General features: G+C 45.1%; 1 protein-coding gene and 1 non-coding gene across 9 annotated transcripts in view; one reads left to right on the top strand and one right to left on the bottom strand.

The window, feature by feature from the left end:
• Window positions 1-16,345, top strand: part of FAT1 (FAT atypical cadherin 1) — a 139,144-nt gene that overhangs the window by 9,943 nt on the left and 112,856 nt on the right. For all 8 annotated transcript variants that reach the window (XM_032298880.1, XM_032298881.1, XM_032298879.1 and 5 more), the window contains exon 2: window positions 6,822-10,107. In XM_032298880.1, coding sequence (XP_032154771.1) covers window positions 6,840-10,107 — 3,268 coding nt within the window. In that variant the 5' untranslated portion in view covers window positions 6,822-6,839. The remainder of the gene's footprint in view (window positions 1-6,821; window positions 10,108-16,345) is intronic.
• Window positions 12,704-12,764, bottom strand: LOC116565323. Its single transcript, XR_004275384.1, has one exon. It is a non-coding gene; the product is annotated as a U7 small nuclear RNA (small nuclear RNA).

The following is a 16,345-nucleotide window of genomic DNA, read 5'->3' as shown; positions in this document are numbered from 1 at the left end:
GGAGAGCACAGAGTTCTCAACGTTAATAATTTCGTGTTTTTACCATAACATGTGGAATGAAAAGTTTAATAGGAGATGGTAGTTTACTTTGCACTACCAGGTTGCATCTGGAGTGTTTTCTTCAATTCTGGATGCTGCACACTGAACTGACTTCAGGAAAAATAGAACAGTGAATAGGCTAAACAGCATGTCATGTGAGAAATAATTTATTATGTGTGATTATCATCATCATCATGAAAAGAACTGAGTGCCAAGTGCTTTACGTGCATTTTCTCATTTAGTTCTCACAACGTTTTGCCTGTGAGGCAAGTACTATAAAAAAAAAAAAAAAGGAAAAGTTTAATAATGTTCCCCTGTTCATAAAGGGCTGGAGTGACTACTTGTGCTTTTAAGAATTGTTGACTTTGCAATAAATATACAGCATTATAAACCGTTCTGTTATTAAGATATGTGCACACGTATGTTCATAGCGGCAGTGTTTACAACAGCAAAGACCAGGAACCAACCCAAATGCCCATCAATGATAGACTGGATAAAGAAAATGTGGCACGTATACACCATGGAATACTATGCAGCCATAAAAAAGAATGAGTTCGTGTCCTTTGTAGGGACGTGGGTGAATCTGGAAGCCATCATTCTCAGCAAACTGACACAAGAACAGAAAACCAAACACCACATGTTCTCGCTCATAGTTGGGTGTTGAACAATGAGGACAAGTGGACACAGGGAGGGGAGCATCACACACTGGGGTCTATTGGAGGTGGGGAGGTTGGGGAGGGATACCATCGGGAGAAATGCCTGATGTAGGTGACAGGGGGATGGAGGCAGCAAACCACCATGGCATGTGTGTACCTATGCAACAGTCCTGCAAGATCTGCACGTGTACCCCAGAACTTAAAGTGCAATAAAACAAAATAATGTATATAGCGTTTAACAGCATTGATGTGCTGTGTGATGCAGTGACCCACATAATGTCCTGTCTCTGTGGCATGCGAAACCCATCTTGAGACCTGAGCCTGAGGCCATCTGCATACCTGAATCTATGCAGTTACCTTCTCAGCACAGGGGCCGTGCTCTGTTTTGTGAAGAATGTGCAGTCACAGTCATTGAAGCATTTTACATGAAGGTCTCCCTAATGAAGAATAGGAAGATATTCTGATTTTTACTGTAAAAGTTATTTTTCTCCTGTATTTGTAGATTTTTTCAGAGATCTGTGCTAAAGGTATTTAAGCTTTGGACTGGGAGCCCTCCCTCAAGGCCGAACTAAGTAAACACTCTTTGTTTTTGCTTTGGAAAATGCATTTTAGAAATCCTAAATCACAGTGAGTTTAAGTAGTGTGATCACCTTCTAAATATCAAACAAATATAGCCCTTGGCTCGGATGGTCTTTGGAGTTTAATTTCCATAAGCATGGAGTCTAGGTGATAAGGTCGGTTTTAGGTGAAATGGTGTTTGAGTCTTTCCCGCTTTCAGCTGTCCTGTTTGTTTTGCAGAAGAGTCACAGCCATTGTTTTGATCAGGGTGGCTTTCATAGTAAAACCTGAGTTCATGGTTCTTGCTTACATTACTGCAGGGTTCACAGTATCTCCCCAAAGTATATTTTTTCATTTAATAATTTATTCTAATCACAGTAGCATTCTGTTAGCCAAGTTTGCAGAGTATATTCAGGGTTTTCAAAGGTCTCAGTTATGAATGTGGTCCACAAGTCATGTGTCCCATGAGAACTGGTGAGTAGGATGTGGAAGGTAAGTGGGTATTTGGGAATCCAGTTGGGGATGAGTGGGTGGGACGGTGGGATGGAGCACCTGGGACACCACGGGGAGAGGACAGCCATAGCACGCTGAGGTGCTGGGCATGCCCCATGTGTCTGGGGGGATGGAAGGACACCAGAACCTTCCAGCAGGGGGATGGGCGGGGAGCAGCATGGCACATTGGGGAGTGTTTGTGGGCTGGCTCCAGGTCAGGCTTCAGGGCTGCACAAACGTATTTATTTACTTACTGTTTCTTGCCACGCCACTGCGTCTCGGTTCCCTTTCCTACCTCAGGGGCCGCCCTCTCCCCGTCAGGCCCTCCCACTTGGGCCCTTCAAATCTCGGAGCTTTTTCTTGGATTTTTTCTCTTCTGCATGCTCTCTTCCTTGGTGGTCTCGTTCAGTTTTGTGGTTTAAATGCCATCTTTCGTATCCTGACAACTCGTTTGTTTCCGCAGGCCTAAGTCTCCCACCTGTCTGCCTGCGCACTCGCAGTCTTTGCTTGGGTCGCTGGTCACCTGTCCAAAGTGACCTCCTGCTGTGCTCTCTGGGCTGTTCCTCCTCCTGTGTCCGTCTCGGTTCCTGGCCCGCTTCTTCTCTTTGCTCAGCAGGCTTGGCATCTTCTGTGGTACCGCTGGCTGCTTCTTTCCCTCCCGCTCCCACTCCCGGGCCTCAGTGAATCTTGAAGTAGATTCAGAATCGAGCCTTGCCCGGCCCCACTGTGTCCTCACCGGCCGGCCCTCCACTGTGCTGTTGGCCACAGCCCCCAGCCGCTCTGGTCGCCCGCCACCTTCCGCCCTGGCTGCCCATGGGCTTTTCTGTTTTACTTAGACCAAGGCATTCCTCTGTTCAGAATCATCTGGGGAGTTTCTCATTTGATTTATAGTAAACTCTAAAAATCATCCTTTATCCATGAGTCCACACTGATCTTAAGATTCAGGCCGGGTGCAGCGGCTCACACCTGTCATCGGAGCGGTTGGGAGGCCGAGTTGGGTGGATTGCTTGAGCATGGGTGTTTGAGACCAGCCTGGGCAACATGTTGAAACCCTGTCTCTACAAAAAAATACAGCGATGAGCCAGGCTTGGTGGTAGTCTGTGAGTATCTGAAATTCTGTCCAAATTTGTAGGCACACCTGTAGTCCCAGCTACTGGGGAAGCTGAGATGGGAGCCTGGCGAGGTCAGGGCTTCAGAGGGCTGTGGTCGGGCCACTGTACTCCAGTCGGGGTGAGCGGGTGAGACCCTGCCTCAAAAAAAATATTGAATAAATACATAAATGGAGGAAATTAGACAAATCAGCTTCATAGAATAATGTGAAATATTTTGGGTAATACCTCTTAAGCATGGGCTGCATGTAGTGACTTCCTTACAAAGAATACCGTTCAGGAACGGGGTGAAAGTAACTTACTGTGAAGAAACCTGATAGACACTACGTCAGTCACGTGGTTAGGGTCCGTGTCAACGTCGATAAATGGGGTTGATTTTATCCCTTGATGTGGTGTGATGGAAATGGCAGTCTGCCTCTGTGGCTTTCCTCCCGAAAGCATAACCCCAGTCTAATCACGAGAGAAACATCTGATTGAGGGACAGCCTACGAAATACCTGACTAGTACTTCTTGAAATGCTCAAGATCATTAAAAGCAAGGACGGTCTGAGAAACGTACATTCCAGAGGAGCCTTAGCAGGCACGGCAGCTAAATGTAAGGGCGTGTCTTGGATGGGATTCTGGGATGGAGAGAGGGTCTTGGTAAAATCTGAGCAAATCTGAGTCAAGTACATGGGCTGCAGTGAGTGAGGATGCATAGGTACTGGTTCGTTACTTGTATCAAGTATAATGTACTGAGTGAGATGTTAACAGTAGGGGAAGCTCTCGTCGCAACTTTTCTGTAAGTCTAAAAGCATTCCAGAATAAAGTTTATTTTTAAAAAAGAACCTGCTTCATGACAGGTTCTCTCCCAGGATGTGCCCGGCCTTACCTGTCCCACAGCCTCTGTGCTCCAGCCACATGGCCTCTTTCCTGCTTCCCGAGTCTAGTGCTTTTGCGCCGAGGGTGACTTCGTGCTCTGGAGGATGTTTGGCCATGTCTGGAGAGACAGATGTTTTTAGTTATCACAACTGGGTGATGAGGGCGATGCCACAGGCCTCTAACTGGTGGGGACCGGGAGTGACACTGAACACTCTGCATTGCCCCAGAGAATCTAAGAGTTTCTGCCCAGCGTGTCGCTAGTGTAAGCCCTGACCCTTTGAACGGAGGCGTCCCTCTTTTCCTTCAGGCTCCTGACCCTGGTCTCTCTTTGCCCTCCTTTACTTTGCTCCTTAGCTCTTAATTATCAGCACCAGATACACTCTGTTTACTTGTCTGTCTGTCTCTGGCCAGGAAATGTATTTTCCCTCAGGACTTGTTGGTAATTTGATTCACTTGTGAATCCCCAGCACCTAGAACTGCACCTGATACATAGTAGATGCTTATTAAATGTGTAAAAGGAATTAATTAATGAAAGGGGTGAATGAATGATAAAGATAACGCATCCTCATGCTAAAAAATTCATAGTAGAGAAAAATGCCACTGCAATCATCCCCACAGCTACCTGTTTATCTGCCGGTTCTCCAGAAGTTACCACTGTTAACAGTTGCTTGTCTCTCTAGAATTTTCTGTCCATTTTTAAGTATATCTGTGGGCACATTTTATCTGCCCCCTTCTCCTCTTTTTTTAAGCAAACATAAATAGGATCAGCTTACTTTTTCCAGCGAATATATCTAGACATATGTCAACGTATAGAGTGCTGTCATACCTTCTTAATGGCTGCGTGATACTTTATATGTAGAATTGAGCAAAAATACTTTAAGTACTTGCAATAGAATCCTGTATAATACTTTGTTGTACAGTGGATGATGGTTAAAATGTCTCTTAAAACATAATGTGTCTCCTAAAACAAAAGGTTGCACTGCTTTGTCAACATCATCTAAGTATTTTTTTTTTTTTTTTTTTTAAGTCGGAGTCTTGCTCTGTCGCCCAGGCTGGAGTGCAGTGGTGCCAACTCGGCTCACTGCATCACTGCATCCTCTGCCTCCTAGGTTCAAGTGATTCTCCTGCCTCGGCCTTGGAGTAGCTGAGATTACGGGCACACCTTACCACACCCTGCTGATTTTTGTATTTTTAGCAGAGATGGGGTTTCACCATGTTGGCCAGGCCGGTCTTGAACCTGTGAACTCAATGGATCCGCCTGCCTTGGCCTCCCAAAGTGCTGGGATTACAGGTGTGCCTCACTGCGCCGCCTCTTTATATGTATTTTTATTTCTAGTTGGTAAATCCCTTGGGATTGGGATCTTTGTCTTTTATTCTTTAACACTATGCAAGGTTCTGTTTAATAAGGTGCTCCATACCTGTGGGTTGAATTGAATTTTTCATTTGTTTTGATAAAGTTACAAGATTATTTCATAATATTCAGATTTCCCTGAGTATTAGAACTGTTAATTAAATGGAGATACTTAAAGAGATAGTTTTAGGAGAAAATTGTTTTCTTATTTTGTTTAAGTGATAATTGTTCTCCTGGAAGCCAAAAATCTGTCTAATTTCTGACTTTTATCTGGAGAGGAGAAGGCCTCATAGCTAAAGAACAAGTTAGGGCAGCCGGCTTGAACGTGATTCAATATCAATTAAGCTTTAATTGCTTTAAGCCTATCAGGTCTTTTTTCCCCCTAAGGCAGTGACTTGTGGGGCAGAGTTGACAGTAGGTAAGGTAAGATACTGTAAATTAATGCTGTACCAATTTCAGCTGGGCTGTCATAACCACTGTCCAGTTTGCTAGTCATTTACCTATGGTGGCATTCGCATTTTGTGAATATTGATTTGAGAGTTGCTTTGCAAGATTACGGTGCTGTCTTTTACCAACAGTGCTGGTGCGTTTTGTGAAGCTGCACTGATTTACAAGATGAATTTGTTGGCGAAGGGGAACAGTTGATCTGAAAATATCCGTCCTGGTTCTCTGGCCAGACCTCAGCCCTGTGGACTTGGCCCACCTTCGCATTTGTTAAAGGCAATGATTTCATTTCTTCAGTTTCCCTCTCCTCCCCCAGTCAGCCAGGGACTCTGCTGTAGGGTCTGCTAGCATGCTTATTAATACCTGGATTTGACCCTTCACGTGTGTTAGCGTAGAAGAGTTAGCTTTTGTGTGTGTGTCTTGTCTTCTCATGGAGGCCACCTGGGTGACAGGTGATTGGGTCAGATAGGAGACATTGTGTGGACAGCCGGTTGTTGACAGCCGAGGTGATAAAACATTGATGTAGCTGGTCAGATTTGCTTCACTGACTTAGAGGGGAAGAACGCCTTTTGATATCAGGCTGCTGAATTCTGGGTTTTCTTCTGTAAATTGGCATTCTTTGGGGCTCATGTTGGTGATAAGTATCAGACTTGATGATGTAATTATTTTAATGCCTTTAAGTCATTACGTAGAGCTAAATGAGACAGTAAACCCTTATATTATGTAGGGAGTGAAGTTAACCATTCTTGCACAGAAATGATTTCAGGATAAATTTCAAAATGAGATTACTAGCTGTTGTTATGGGGCGTCATGTAAAACCACTGCTGAGTTCTGTTTTTCTCTGAATTAGTTGTTAGAAGCTATGCGTTCTCACAGTACTCTGTAGGGGCATTCAGTTTTCCAGGTTTTGGTCGTTTAATTCCTTGTGTGAAAGGAAATGTAAACAATGTTGTTGCTTACCTTTTTAACAGTTGCTTATATTTGCCTTAAAGATTCAAGTGTAAACACGTAACTTAGTTGTTACAGTTAGTAGCCTTTAATTTGATACTCTGATTTTTGAGTCATTGAAATGTGAAAGGTAGGAGGTTGTTAGAAGATGAAAAGGAAGTTTTTGTTAAGTTTAATAATTCTAGACATGTTACAAGTATGTCGATACTTATATTGGAAAACATGAAAAAACCCCAAAACTGTTGCATTTATTTATATTCCGTGTGTATGGAAAATATTTTTTAAATGAGAGGTTTAAAACAATTTATACACTTCCGCTTGTTTTATTTCCCCAAAGTAATGACTCTGATGTCTTCTGTTTCAGATTCCCGAGAGCTGAGCAATGGGGAGACTTTGGGCCTTGGTTCTGCTTCTGCTCCTCCTCCGCCAGCGTTTTGGAGCCGGCGATGGAAGCCAAACACTTGAACAGACTCCTCTACAGTTTACACAACTCCAGTACAATGTCACTGTGCACGAGAACTCTGCAGCCAAGACTTACGTGGGGCATCCCGTCAAGATGGGTGTTTACCTTACAGATCCATCGTGGGAAGTCAGGTACAAAATTGTCTCTGGAGACAGTGAAAACCTGTTCAAAGCTGAAGAGTACATTCTTGGAGACTTTTGCTTTCTAAGAATAAGGACCAAAGGAGGAAATACAGCTATTCTTAACAGAGAAGTGAAAGACCGTTATGCACTGATAGTGAAAGCAGTTGAAAAGAATACCAACGTGGAGGCCCGGACGAAGGTCAGGGTGCAGGTCCTGGATACAAACGACCTGAGACCGCTGTTCTCACCCACCTCGTACAGCGTTTCGTTACCGGAAAACACGGCCATAAGGACCAGTGTCGTCAGAGTCAGCGCCACAGACGCAGACATAGGAACCAATGGGGAATTTTACTACAGTTTTAAAGATAGAACAGATATGTTTGCTATTCACCCAAGCAGTGGTGTGGTCGTGTTAACTGGTAGGCTTGATTACCTGGAGACCAAGCTCTATGAGATGGAGATCCTCGCTGTGGACCGAGGAATGAAACTGTATGGGAGCAGTGGCATCAGCAGCATGGCCAAGCTGACGGTGCACATCGAGCAGGCCAATGAATGCGCTCCCGTGATAACAGCAGTCACATTGTCACCGTCAGAACTGGACAGGGACCCCACATACGCGATTGTGACTGTGGATGACTGCGATCAGGGTGTCAATGGTGAGATAGCGTCTTTAAGCATCGTGGCAGGTGACCTCCTTCAGCAGTTCAGAACTGTGAGGTCCTTTCCAGGGAGCAAGGAATACAAAGTCAGGGCCATCGGTGGCGGCGTTGATTGGGACAGTCATCCTTTTGGCTACAATCTGACGCTCCAGGCTAAAGATAAAGGAACCCCTCCCCAGTTCTCTTCTGTTAAAGTAATTCACGTGACTTCTCCGCAGTTCAAAGCCGGACCAGTCAAGTTTGAAAAGGATGTTTACAGAGCAGAAATAAGTGAATTTGCTCCTCCCAGCACACCTGTGGTCATGGTAAAGGCCATTCCTGGTTATTCCCATTTGAGGTATGTTTTTAAAAGTACACCTGGAAAAGCTAAATTCAGTTTAAATTACAACACTGGTCTCATTTCCATTTTAGAACCAGTTAAAAGAGAGCAGGCAGCCCAGTTTGAACTTGAAGTAACAACAAGTGACAGAAAAGCCTCCACCAAGGTCTTGGTGAAAGTCTTAGGTGCAAATAGCCATCCCCCTGAGTTCACCCAGACAGCGTACAAAGCTGCTTTTGATGAGAATGTGCCCGTTGGTACTACTGTCATGAGCCTGAGCGCTGTGGACCCTGACGAGGGTGAGAACGGGTACGTGACATACAGTATCGCAAATTTAAACCACGTGCCATTCGTGATCGACCATTTCAGTGGTGCTGTGAGTACCTCCGAAGACCTGGACTACGAGCTGATGCCCCGGGTTTATACTCTGAGGATTCGTGCGTCCGACTGGGGCTTGCCGTACCGCCGCGAGGTCGAAGTCCTTGCCACAGTGACTCTGAATAACTTGAATGACAACACACCCTTGTTTGAGAGAATAAACTGTGAAGGGACCATTCCCAGAGATCTAGGTGTGGGAGAGCAGATAACCACGGTCTCTGCCATTGATGCAGACGAACTTCAGCTGGTGCGGTATCAGATGGAAGCTGGAAATGATCTGGATTTGTTTAGTTTACACCCCACCTCTGGGGTGTTGACGTTAAAGCAATCGCTGACGGACGGCTTAGCTGCAAAGGTGTCTTTTCACAGCCTGAGAATCACAGCTACAGATGGAGAAAATTTTGCCACACCGTTATACATCAACATGACAGTGGCTGCCAGTCGCAAGCCGGTAAACTTGCAGTGTGAAGAGACTGGTGTTGCCAAAATGCTGGCGGAGAAACTCCTGCAGGCAAATAAATTGCACAGCCGGGGAGAGGCCGAGGATATTTTCTTTGATTCTCACTCTGTCAATGCTCACGTACCACAGTTTAGAAGTACTCTTCCGACTGGTATTCAGGTAAAGGAAAACCAGCCTGTGGGTTCCAGTGTGATTTTGATGAACTCTACCGACCTTGACACTGGCTTCAATGGAAAACTGGTTTATGCCATTTCTGGAGGAAATGAGGATAGTTGCTTCATCATTGACATGGAAACAGGAATGCTAAAAATTTTATCTCCACTGGACCGTGAAACAACAGACAGATACACCCTGAATATTACCGTGTATGACCTTGGGATACCCCAGAAGGCCACGTGGCGTCTTCTCGATGTCGTGGTTGTAGATGCCAATGATAATCCACCCGAGTTTTTACAGGAGAGCTATTTTGTGGAAGTGAGCGAAGACAAGGAGGTACATAGTGAAATCATCCAGGTTGAAGCCACGGATAAAGACCTAGGGCCCAATGGACGTGTGACATACTCGGTTCTCACAGACACAGATAAGTTTTCAATCGACAGCACCACTGGCGTTGTTAAAATCGTGCAGCCCCTGGATCGCGAAGTCCAGCCTGTGCACTACCTAAAGATTGAAGCCCGGGATCAAGCCAGAGAAGAGCCCCAGCTGTTCTCCACTGTAGTTTTGAAAGTATCACTAGAAGATGTTAATGACAACTCACCTAAATTTATTCCACCTAATTATCGTGTCAAAGTCCGAGAGGATCTTCCGGAAGGAACCGTCATCATGTGGTTAGAAGCCTACGATCCTGATTTAGGTCAGTCTGGGCAAGTGAGATACAGCCTCGTGGACCACGGAGAAGGGAACTTCGACGTGGATAAACTCAGTGGAGCGGTTAGAATTGTACAGCAGCTGGACTTCGAGAAGAAGCAAGTGTATAATCTGACTGTGAAGGCCAAAGACAAGGGAAAGCCCGTTTCTCTGTCTTCCACTTGCTATGTTGAAGTTGAGGTCGTTGACGTAAATGAGAACTTGCACCCACCCGTGTTTTCCAGCTTTGTGGAAAAGGGGGCAGTGAAAGAAGGTGCCCCTGTCGGTTCATTGGTCATGACGGTGTCGGCTCACGATGAGGACGCAGGCAGGGATGGAGAGGTCCGATACTCCATCAGAGATGGTTCTGGTGTTGGTGTTTTCAGAATCGGTGAAGAGACAGGTAAATACGTTTTTATTGCTCTCGTTTGACACCCTCTTCCATTTTTTATTTTTTATTTTTGTTTTTTTTTTTTACCACGGGCCCTGTGACAGGTCCTTCACAATTCCTGGTTGCTCTTTGGGCTCGGTGTAGAAATGCAGGTGGATATTTTTTGGCCTGGCTGCTGTATGTAGGTGTGTTTATTTGTAGCAAGCCACGAAGATGGAAAGAAAAGGGCCGGAATAATGAAGGGGCATCAAGTGAGTGAAAGCACAGGAACACATTGAAATCGTTACCCCTGATTCTGATCTCCAGATTTGCACTCTGTTATCAGAAGCGCCATGATGGTTTTGCTGTAGCTTTGAGAAACCTTCCAGCATTTTTCAGTCAGTGTATTTGGAGGCTCATACTTGGAACAACCGCTGCTGTCATCTGGCATACCACTAAAAGGTTGCTGCTCACCTGCAGAATTATCCAGTGCCCACAGACATGATGTGCTAGTAAAACTTGTGCAGTGTGACCTTGACTTAGTACCTCGTCTAGGTTTTGGTGGCAAGGTGGAGGCAAGGGAGCGGCATGTTGAACCGAAAAGACGTGGCTTGGAGTCCCGGCCCTCCTAGTTGGTAATCGATGATCTTGGACAAGCGAATTGCTTCTTACGGCCAGCTTTCCCCTCTGCTGTATGGGGACACTTAGAATTGCTGCAAGGTTTCAGTGAGGATAAAGTGAGATAACACGGAGAAACTCCTAATGTGTGTTAGGTTTATTGATGGCAGCAGTGCTTTGTTATAGCACTGAAGGTTCTGAACCCGGGACCTCCAAGGCTGCGGTTCAAGCTAGAATGTGTGTGTTTTGCGCTTTGTACATACCTTAATCTTGCTGTACAGATATTGTAGTTACATGTCACTGTGACCTGATAGAGTGTGAGTTTTCCAGGGCGGGCTTTAGCTCCTGCATCTTCTCTCTGTTGGCACTTAGCAAAAAGTGCCTGGCACACAGAAGCTGTTCCATCAGTGTTAAAACACTAAGTGAGTAAATCAATGAATGTGTGGGCTGTTAAGGTCCTGCCCTCTGAGAATGATGGTGGAAACAGACAGGGTAATCATAGCACTCATCAGCAATAGGTGGGGCTCAGTTTGTTTGCTAATCTCATCCGTGTGTACTTTACGAATCTGTGCATTTTAAAAGGGACCTTTTAAAAATTACATTTAAACTTCATATATTCAGGAATACCACACACAGAAAACCCAAAAAAGTCTTCGATCAACCCTCACCCTGGGACCCATGCCCACATTTAATAGGTGTGTAGCACGTGAAAAAGTGTAACTATCGTTTAGACATTATTTTGGGCTGGGTGCGCCAGTAATTACAGCACTTTGGGAGGCGCAGGTGGGAGGATTGCTTGAGGCCAGGAGTTTAAGACCAGCCTGGGTAACAGCAAGACCTCATTTCTACCCAAAAAAAAAAAAAAAAAGCTGGCTGGTGGCACACCTGTAGTCCCCAGCTACTTGGGAGGCTGAGAGGGGAGGATGGCTTGAGCCCAGGAGGTCGAGGCTGCTGTGAGCTGTGATTATGCCATTGTACTCCAGCCTGGGCAACAGAGCTAGACTCTGTCTCAAAAAAAAAGTTATTTTGGAGGCTGTAATATATTTTTGTGCTTTTATTAATGGAAGGCATTCTTTTTTTGTTGGTTACATGCCAGATAGCGTGTGGCATATTTATTAAGTCTGCAGACTACACATCACGATCTAAAATACCCGTAATTAGTTTGTTTCAAGAGAAGATAGCAAAATCAACAGCATTTGATAATCATCTGAAGAGTAGAATGTCTTTTTTATCATACTGTCCAATATATGTTAGAATTTTCAGATAGTTTCAACGCAGAAAAGTACCCCAAATTTAATAACTGAACCTGAATGAATCTGTTTTTGTAAAATTTTTGAAGAACAGTTATTTCTACTTTTTTTCTTCTCCAGAGTAGATTTCAAAAGAAGAACTGTTCTAAGTTAAAGTTGAGACAGAAAATGGAACCAAAGTCTTAATTTAAATTCTCTTCTTACTTTACATGAACACTGCCTTTAGGGTTTTTTCTTTCAAGTGAAGAGTATTTTTATTGTTGCTTTTTAAGGAATCATTTAGAAACTAGTATTTTTCACCTATAAATTTAAGAAATTGTGTTATTTTTACTACCAGGAAAAAAAAACGAGGAAACAATCAACCAACCAAACGAGGTGGTGTCCCAAAATAGATTTATGGTCGTTTCCAGAGCCAAGGGCAGTGCCAGACGTTTCCAGCAGTAATTCAGTGGGAGGGCGGGGAGGTGCTGGGATGATGGGTAGGGAGGTCGGTAAGTCTGTAAGAAACGGTTATACATTTGTGTAAATACTGAGATTTAAAGGTGAGAGAGAAGCTGGAAATTTGTGGGTCATTTATTCTGTGGTCCTTGCTTTACAGAGAAAATAAGTAGTATACAGTAGATTTATGTTTATATGCTTTTGAAAATGAGTAAAAGTGATAGCATAATATGTATACATTGGACCTTGCATTCATTGCAAGATATATATATATATATATAGAGAGAGAGAGAGAGAGAGAATTTTTTTTTCGAGGGGGTGGTGGGGGCTTTCAGGCAAAAACTGGAAAGCCTGCTAGACAAATTCTAAAGAGCTGTAACACTTACAAAATATATTTTTGATAGAAGAACTATCAGCCCAAGTTATTTCAGAGATTCCTGGCAGGACAGTTGGTATCACAGTGTAGAGCTTCTTCAGGAAAGAATCAGTATATTTTGTTGGCTAAAATTGGACATGCTAATTGTTCTCTTGGAGTGTGTCTTAACTAATTTCTAGGGCACAGCGGAAGTGTGGAAAGATGTGTGACAGGTGAAGAAACGGAGGCGCAGTTCGGGACACCTGTGGGGCCCGCTGGAGCCCGCGTTACAGCTCAGCGTGCATTGGGGTTCGCCCGGCTCGGGCCGGGCTGCCGCTTGCTGGATCTTCACTCTCTGCTCATTGCCTGTCACCACCAGCCTCTGACTTTGCCTAACCTGGGCGCATTTAATGTTGGGCTAATTACCATGAGCCTGTGCAGAAGTGCTGTGGCCCTGGGGACCGACAACCTGTCCACGTTAACTGTTTGCTTCTTGCCTTTGACTTCAAGCTTTAGTGTTGGTTGAGTATTATAACCAAAATTTTTTTTTTTTTGAGATGGAGTCTCACTCTGTCACCAGGCTGGGCACAGTGGCACAATCTTGGCTCACTGCAGCCTCCGCTTCCCGGGTTCAAGGGATTCTCCTGCCTCAGCCTCCTGAATAGCTGGGATTACAGACACACATCACCATGCCTGGCTAATTTATTTTTTTTGTTTTTAGTAGAGATGGGGTTTCACCATGTTTTGCAGGATGGCCTCGATCCCTTAACCTCATGATCCACCCACCTTGGCCTCCCAAAGTGCTGGAATTACAGGCCTGAGCCACTGTGCCCTGCCTATAAGCAAATTTTTGTCATGCTTTACGTATTTCAACCTTGTCCAATATGTGTATCATTTATATACTTTTCATAGAACAGAGAACCTATCCAGCAAGCTGAATTTAGTTCTATTTTAAGAGCTTTCCTTTTCTTCGTTTCAAATCTGGTTAAATTGGAAACATCCTCTGAAAAGTAGTTTTCTGTTTTTGTAGAAGCAGAAATTCTGTGGCTACCTAAAACCTGTCACCAAATGGACAGTCCTGCTCTGTGTTTTGTACATGTTTTGCAAATGGCTTTGCAGCGAGAGAAAGTGTAATGGCAGAGTGAGGATGGCTGGCGGGGGCTCCTGCAGGTCTGGCTGTATCATCTGCCTTCCTGGAGAGGCTTCTGGGTGTCGAACCGTCCTCACAGATCCATGCCACATGACTGCCCTTTCATGTGACATTTGGAAATTATTTGGGGAGTCAGTCTTTAGAGAGTCAGTCTCCAGAGCTCTAATTAAGATTCTCCTCCTCAAATTGCTCTCTGTAAGATCTACAGTGAGGATTATAAAGCAGATTTAACAAAAATGTTTAGAGGAGTAAATACCTTTGAAGCATGTGTGATTTCACACTCAGGGTTTGGTTTGCCCGACATGCTTCTCAGCATCCAGCTGCCTTTTGTACATCGGCTGCGTTCTCTGTTGTCTTGGAAGCTTCAACAGGTTTTCCTGGAATTTAAGCAGAATAGAATCTGGAGCATCGCTCCCGTGGGGGTGTGGAATAATATCAACTTAGTGTTTGTAGCTGATGGGTACTTACCAAGCTAATTATTACTTGAGCACCAAGAAAATGCTGCAGCTTTTTGTTAATATTTAAAACTAAGGTAATGTCCAGAAAAACGCCTGGCCAGAAGATTTTGTAGCAGCTGTTAAAAGAAGTTTGTGTTGAAGGGGTGTTGTCTGTTCTCTGCTGTGTGTATTGTGTACAGGATGCCCTGAAATGTGTGTCACCTGCAGTCTGGAGTCGTTTGGTTCCATTTTTGGCTGTTAGAATTCAAACCAGCCCAGGAAGAGTGTTTCCCCTTCTGACTCTACTTATTTGGGGAGACCATGTTTTTCGTTAAGACAAGAGCAGATTTCTAAACATATTAGTGCCGTGTTACTTTTAGAATCCCAATCCTGGTTTCAGAATTGAAATTTACGTTTTGATGAAAAGACTGGGAGTGAATTAATACGGAAGTACAGCTGTTGTCACAAGGTAGGTCAGCATTCATGAAATCCGGGAGGGGAGACGAGGACATTTTTCTTATGGGACGGGGAGAATGTCGGCGCGCCCTTCCTGTGTCACCTGCTTGGAGGTTGGCTCTGGATGCAAGGTGAGTGCGTGTCTTCAGTGCAAGCAGAAGGGCATTCCGGCCCGGGCTAGCCTGATTGCTGACCTCAGTCAGGGAAAATGTTTCCGGAGCCGCTGTGTGGTTCTGCAGAACTCTGAATATTTCAACTATTTATTATTCATTCCAGTGAACCCTTTTTCTGATTTACATATATCCTGGGACCCCTGCTCCTGCTGCATGTCACCTTGTGACAGGAGATGGAATGTGGAGGAGGCTGATGGCCGGGGATCCTGACTAAAGGGTCTGCAAGTGGCTGAGAGCTGGCGGCCGCTGGAAGCCTGGCCGGCCGTGGTGGGACCCGATACCGCTGTGGGAGCTGGGGCTAGAATTCCTGGCAGCAGGAACTTCCATAGAGACTGGTGGGAGGCCTGGGTAGGGAGTTAAAAAATGTGCTGGTGAAAGGGCTTTTGTGTTGCCGGCTCCTCCCTGAAGTGGCAGCAGCTGCTGTCCCCTTTGCTCTTTTTGTTCTCTTCCTAGGAAAGCTTAAGAGAAAAGAAACTGACTTCCCAGCCACAGGGAGACCGAAAGTTGCGTTTTGGCAGAAAGGGTGTTACCAGAGTGTGCTGTTGCTGTGTTCCAGGATGATGAACGTGTGTGTGTGATTGTGAGTCAAGGCAGGGCATGGTAATAATTCCTACCAGGGAAGGGATCCTTCTTTGAAGCAGGAAGATTTTAAGGTGGAAATTGGATCTAGTAGAAATTCTAAGGAAATTCCCTTAAAGAAAGCAGAGACTCAGCCTTTTTCCAGTTATTTGTATTATATTTTAGACGTCGATGCTTTAACTACTGGCTGAGCAAGTCCAGTCCAGGAAGGCCCTGGGTTGTAGAACTCGGGATTGTGACTCCAGGCCTTCCGTGTCATGGAGCAGCATGTGACGACGCTGTACAGGGCTGGGATGTAATTCTCAGCCGTGTGCAGGGGCCAGGACCCGGAGGTGTGGGGTGGAAACAGCTTATGTCAGACGGGCTCGCTTTGTCCTCATGCTCAGTAGTAATGACACTGGTGATGAGCGTCAGTGTAGTAATAACCCGGACACTGAGCATCACGGCCGGGTACAGTGCCCAGCATGCTGTGTGTGCCAGTCCATTTAATTCTCACAACCACCAGGTGGACTCTGCTACCGTTGCATGACAGGAGGAAATGTGTATGACAGGTTCAGCAATTTGCCCACAACTTCCTGGGTGCTGCTTACTCTCTCTCTCTCTCTTTCTTTCTTTCTTTTTTTTTTTGAGATGGAATCTCGCTCTGTTGCTCAGGCCGGAGTGCAGTGGCACAATCTTGGCCCCCTGCATCCTCCACCTCCTGGGTTCAAGCAGTTCTCCGCCTCAGCCTTCCGAGTAGCTGGGATTGTAGGCGCCTGCCACCACACCAGGCTAATTTTTTGTATATTTAGTAGAGACGGGGTTTCATCATCTTG

Source organism: Sapajus apella, unplaced genomic scaffold, assembly GCF_009761245.1.
Source record: "Sapajus apella isolate SASKATOON/1434 unplaced genomic scaffold, GSC_monkey_1.0 scaffold39, whole genome shotgun sequence".
In the NCBI taxonomy this organism is placed as follows: domain Eukaryota; kingdom Metazoa; phylum Chordata; class Mammalia; order Primates; family Cebidae; genus Sapajus; species Sapajus apella.
The sequence above is the reverse complement of the archived record's forward strand: the minus strand, read 5'-3'. Positions and strand labels throughout refer to the sequence as shown.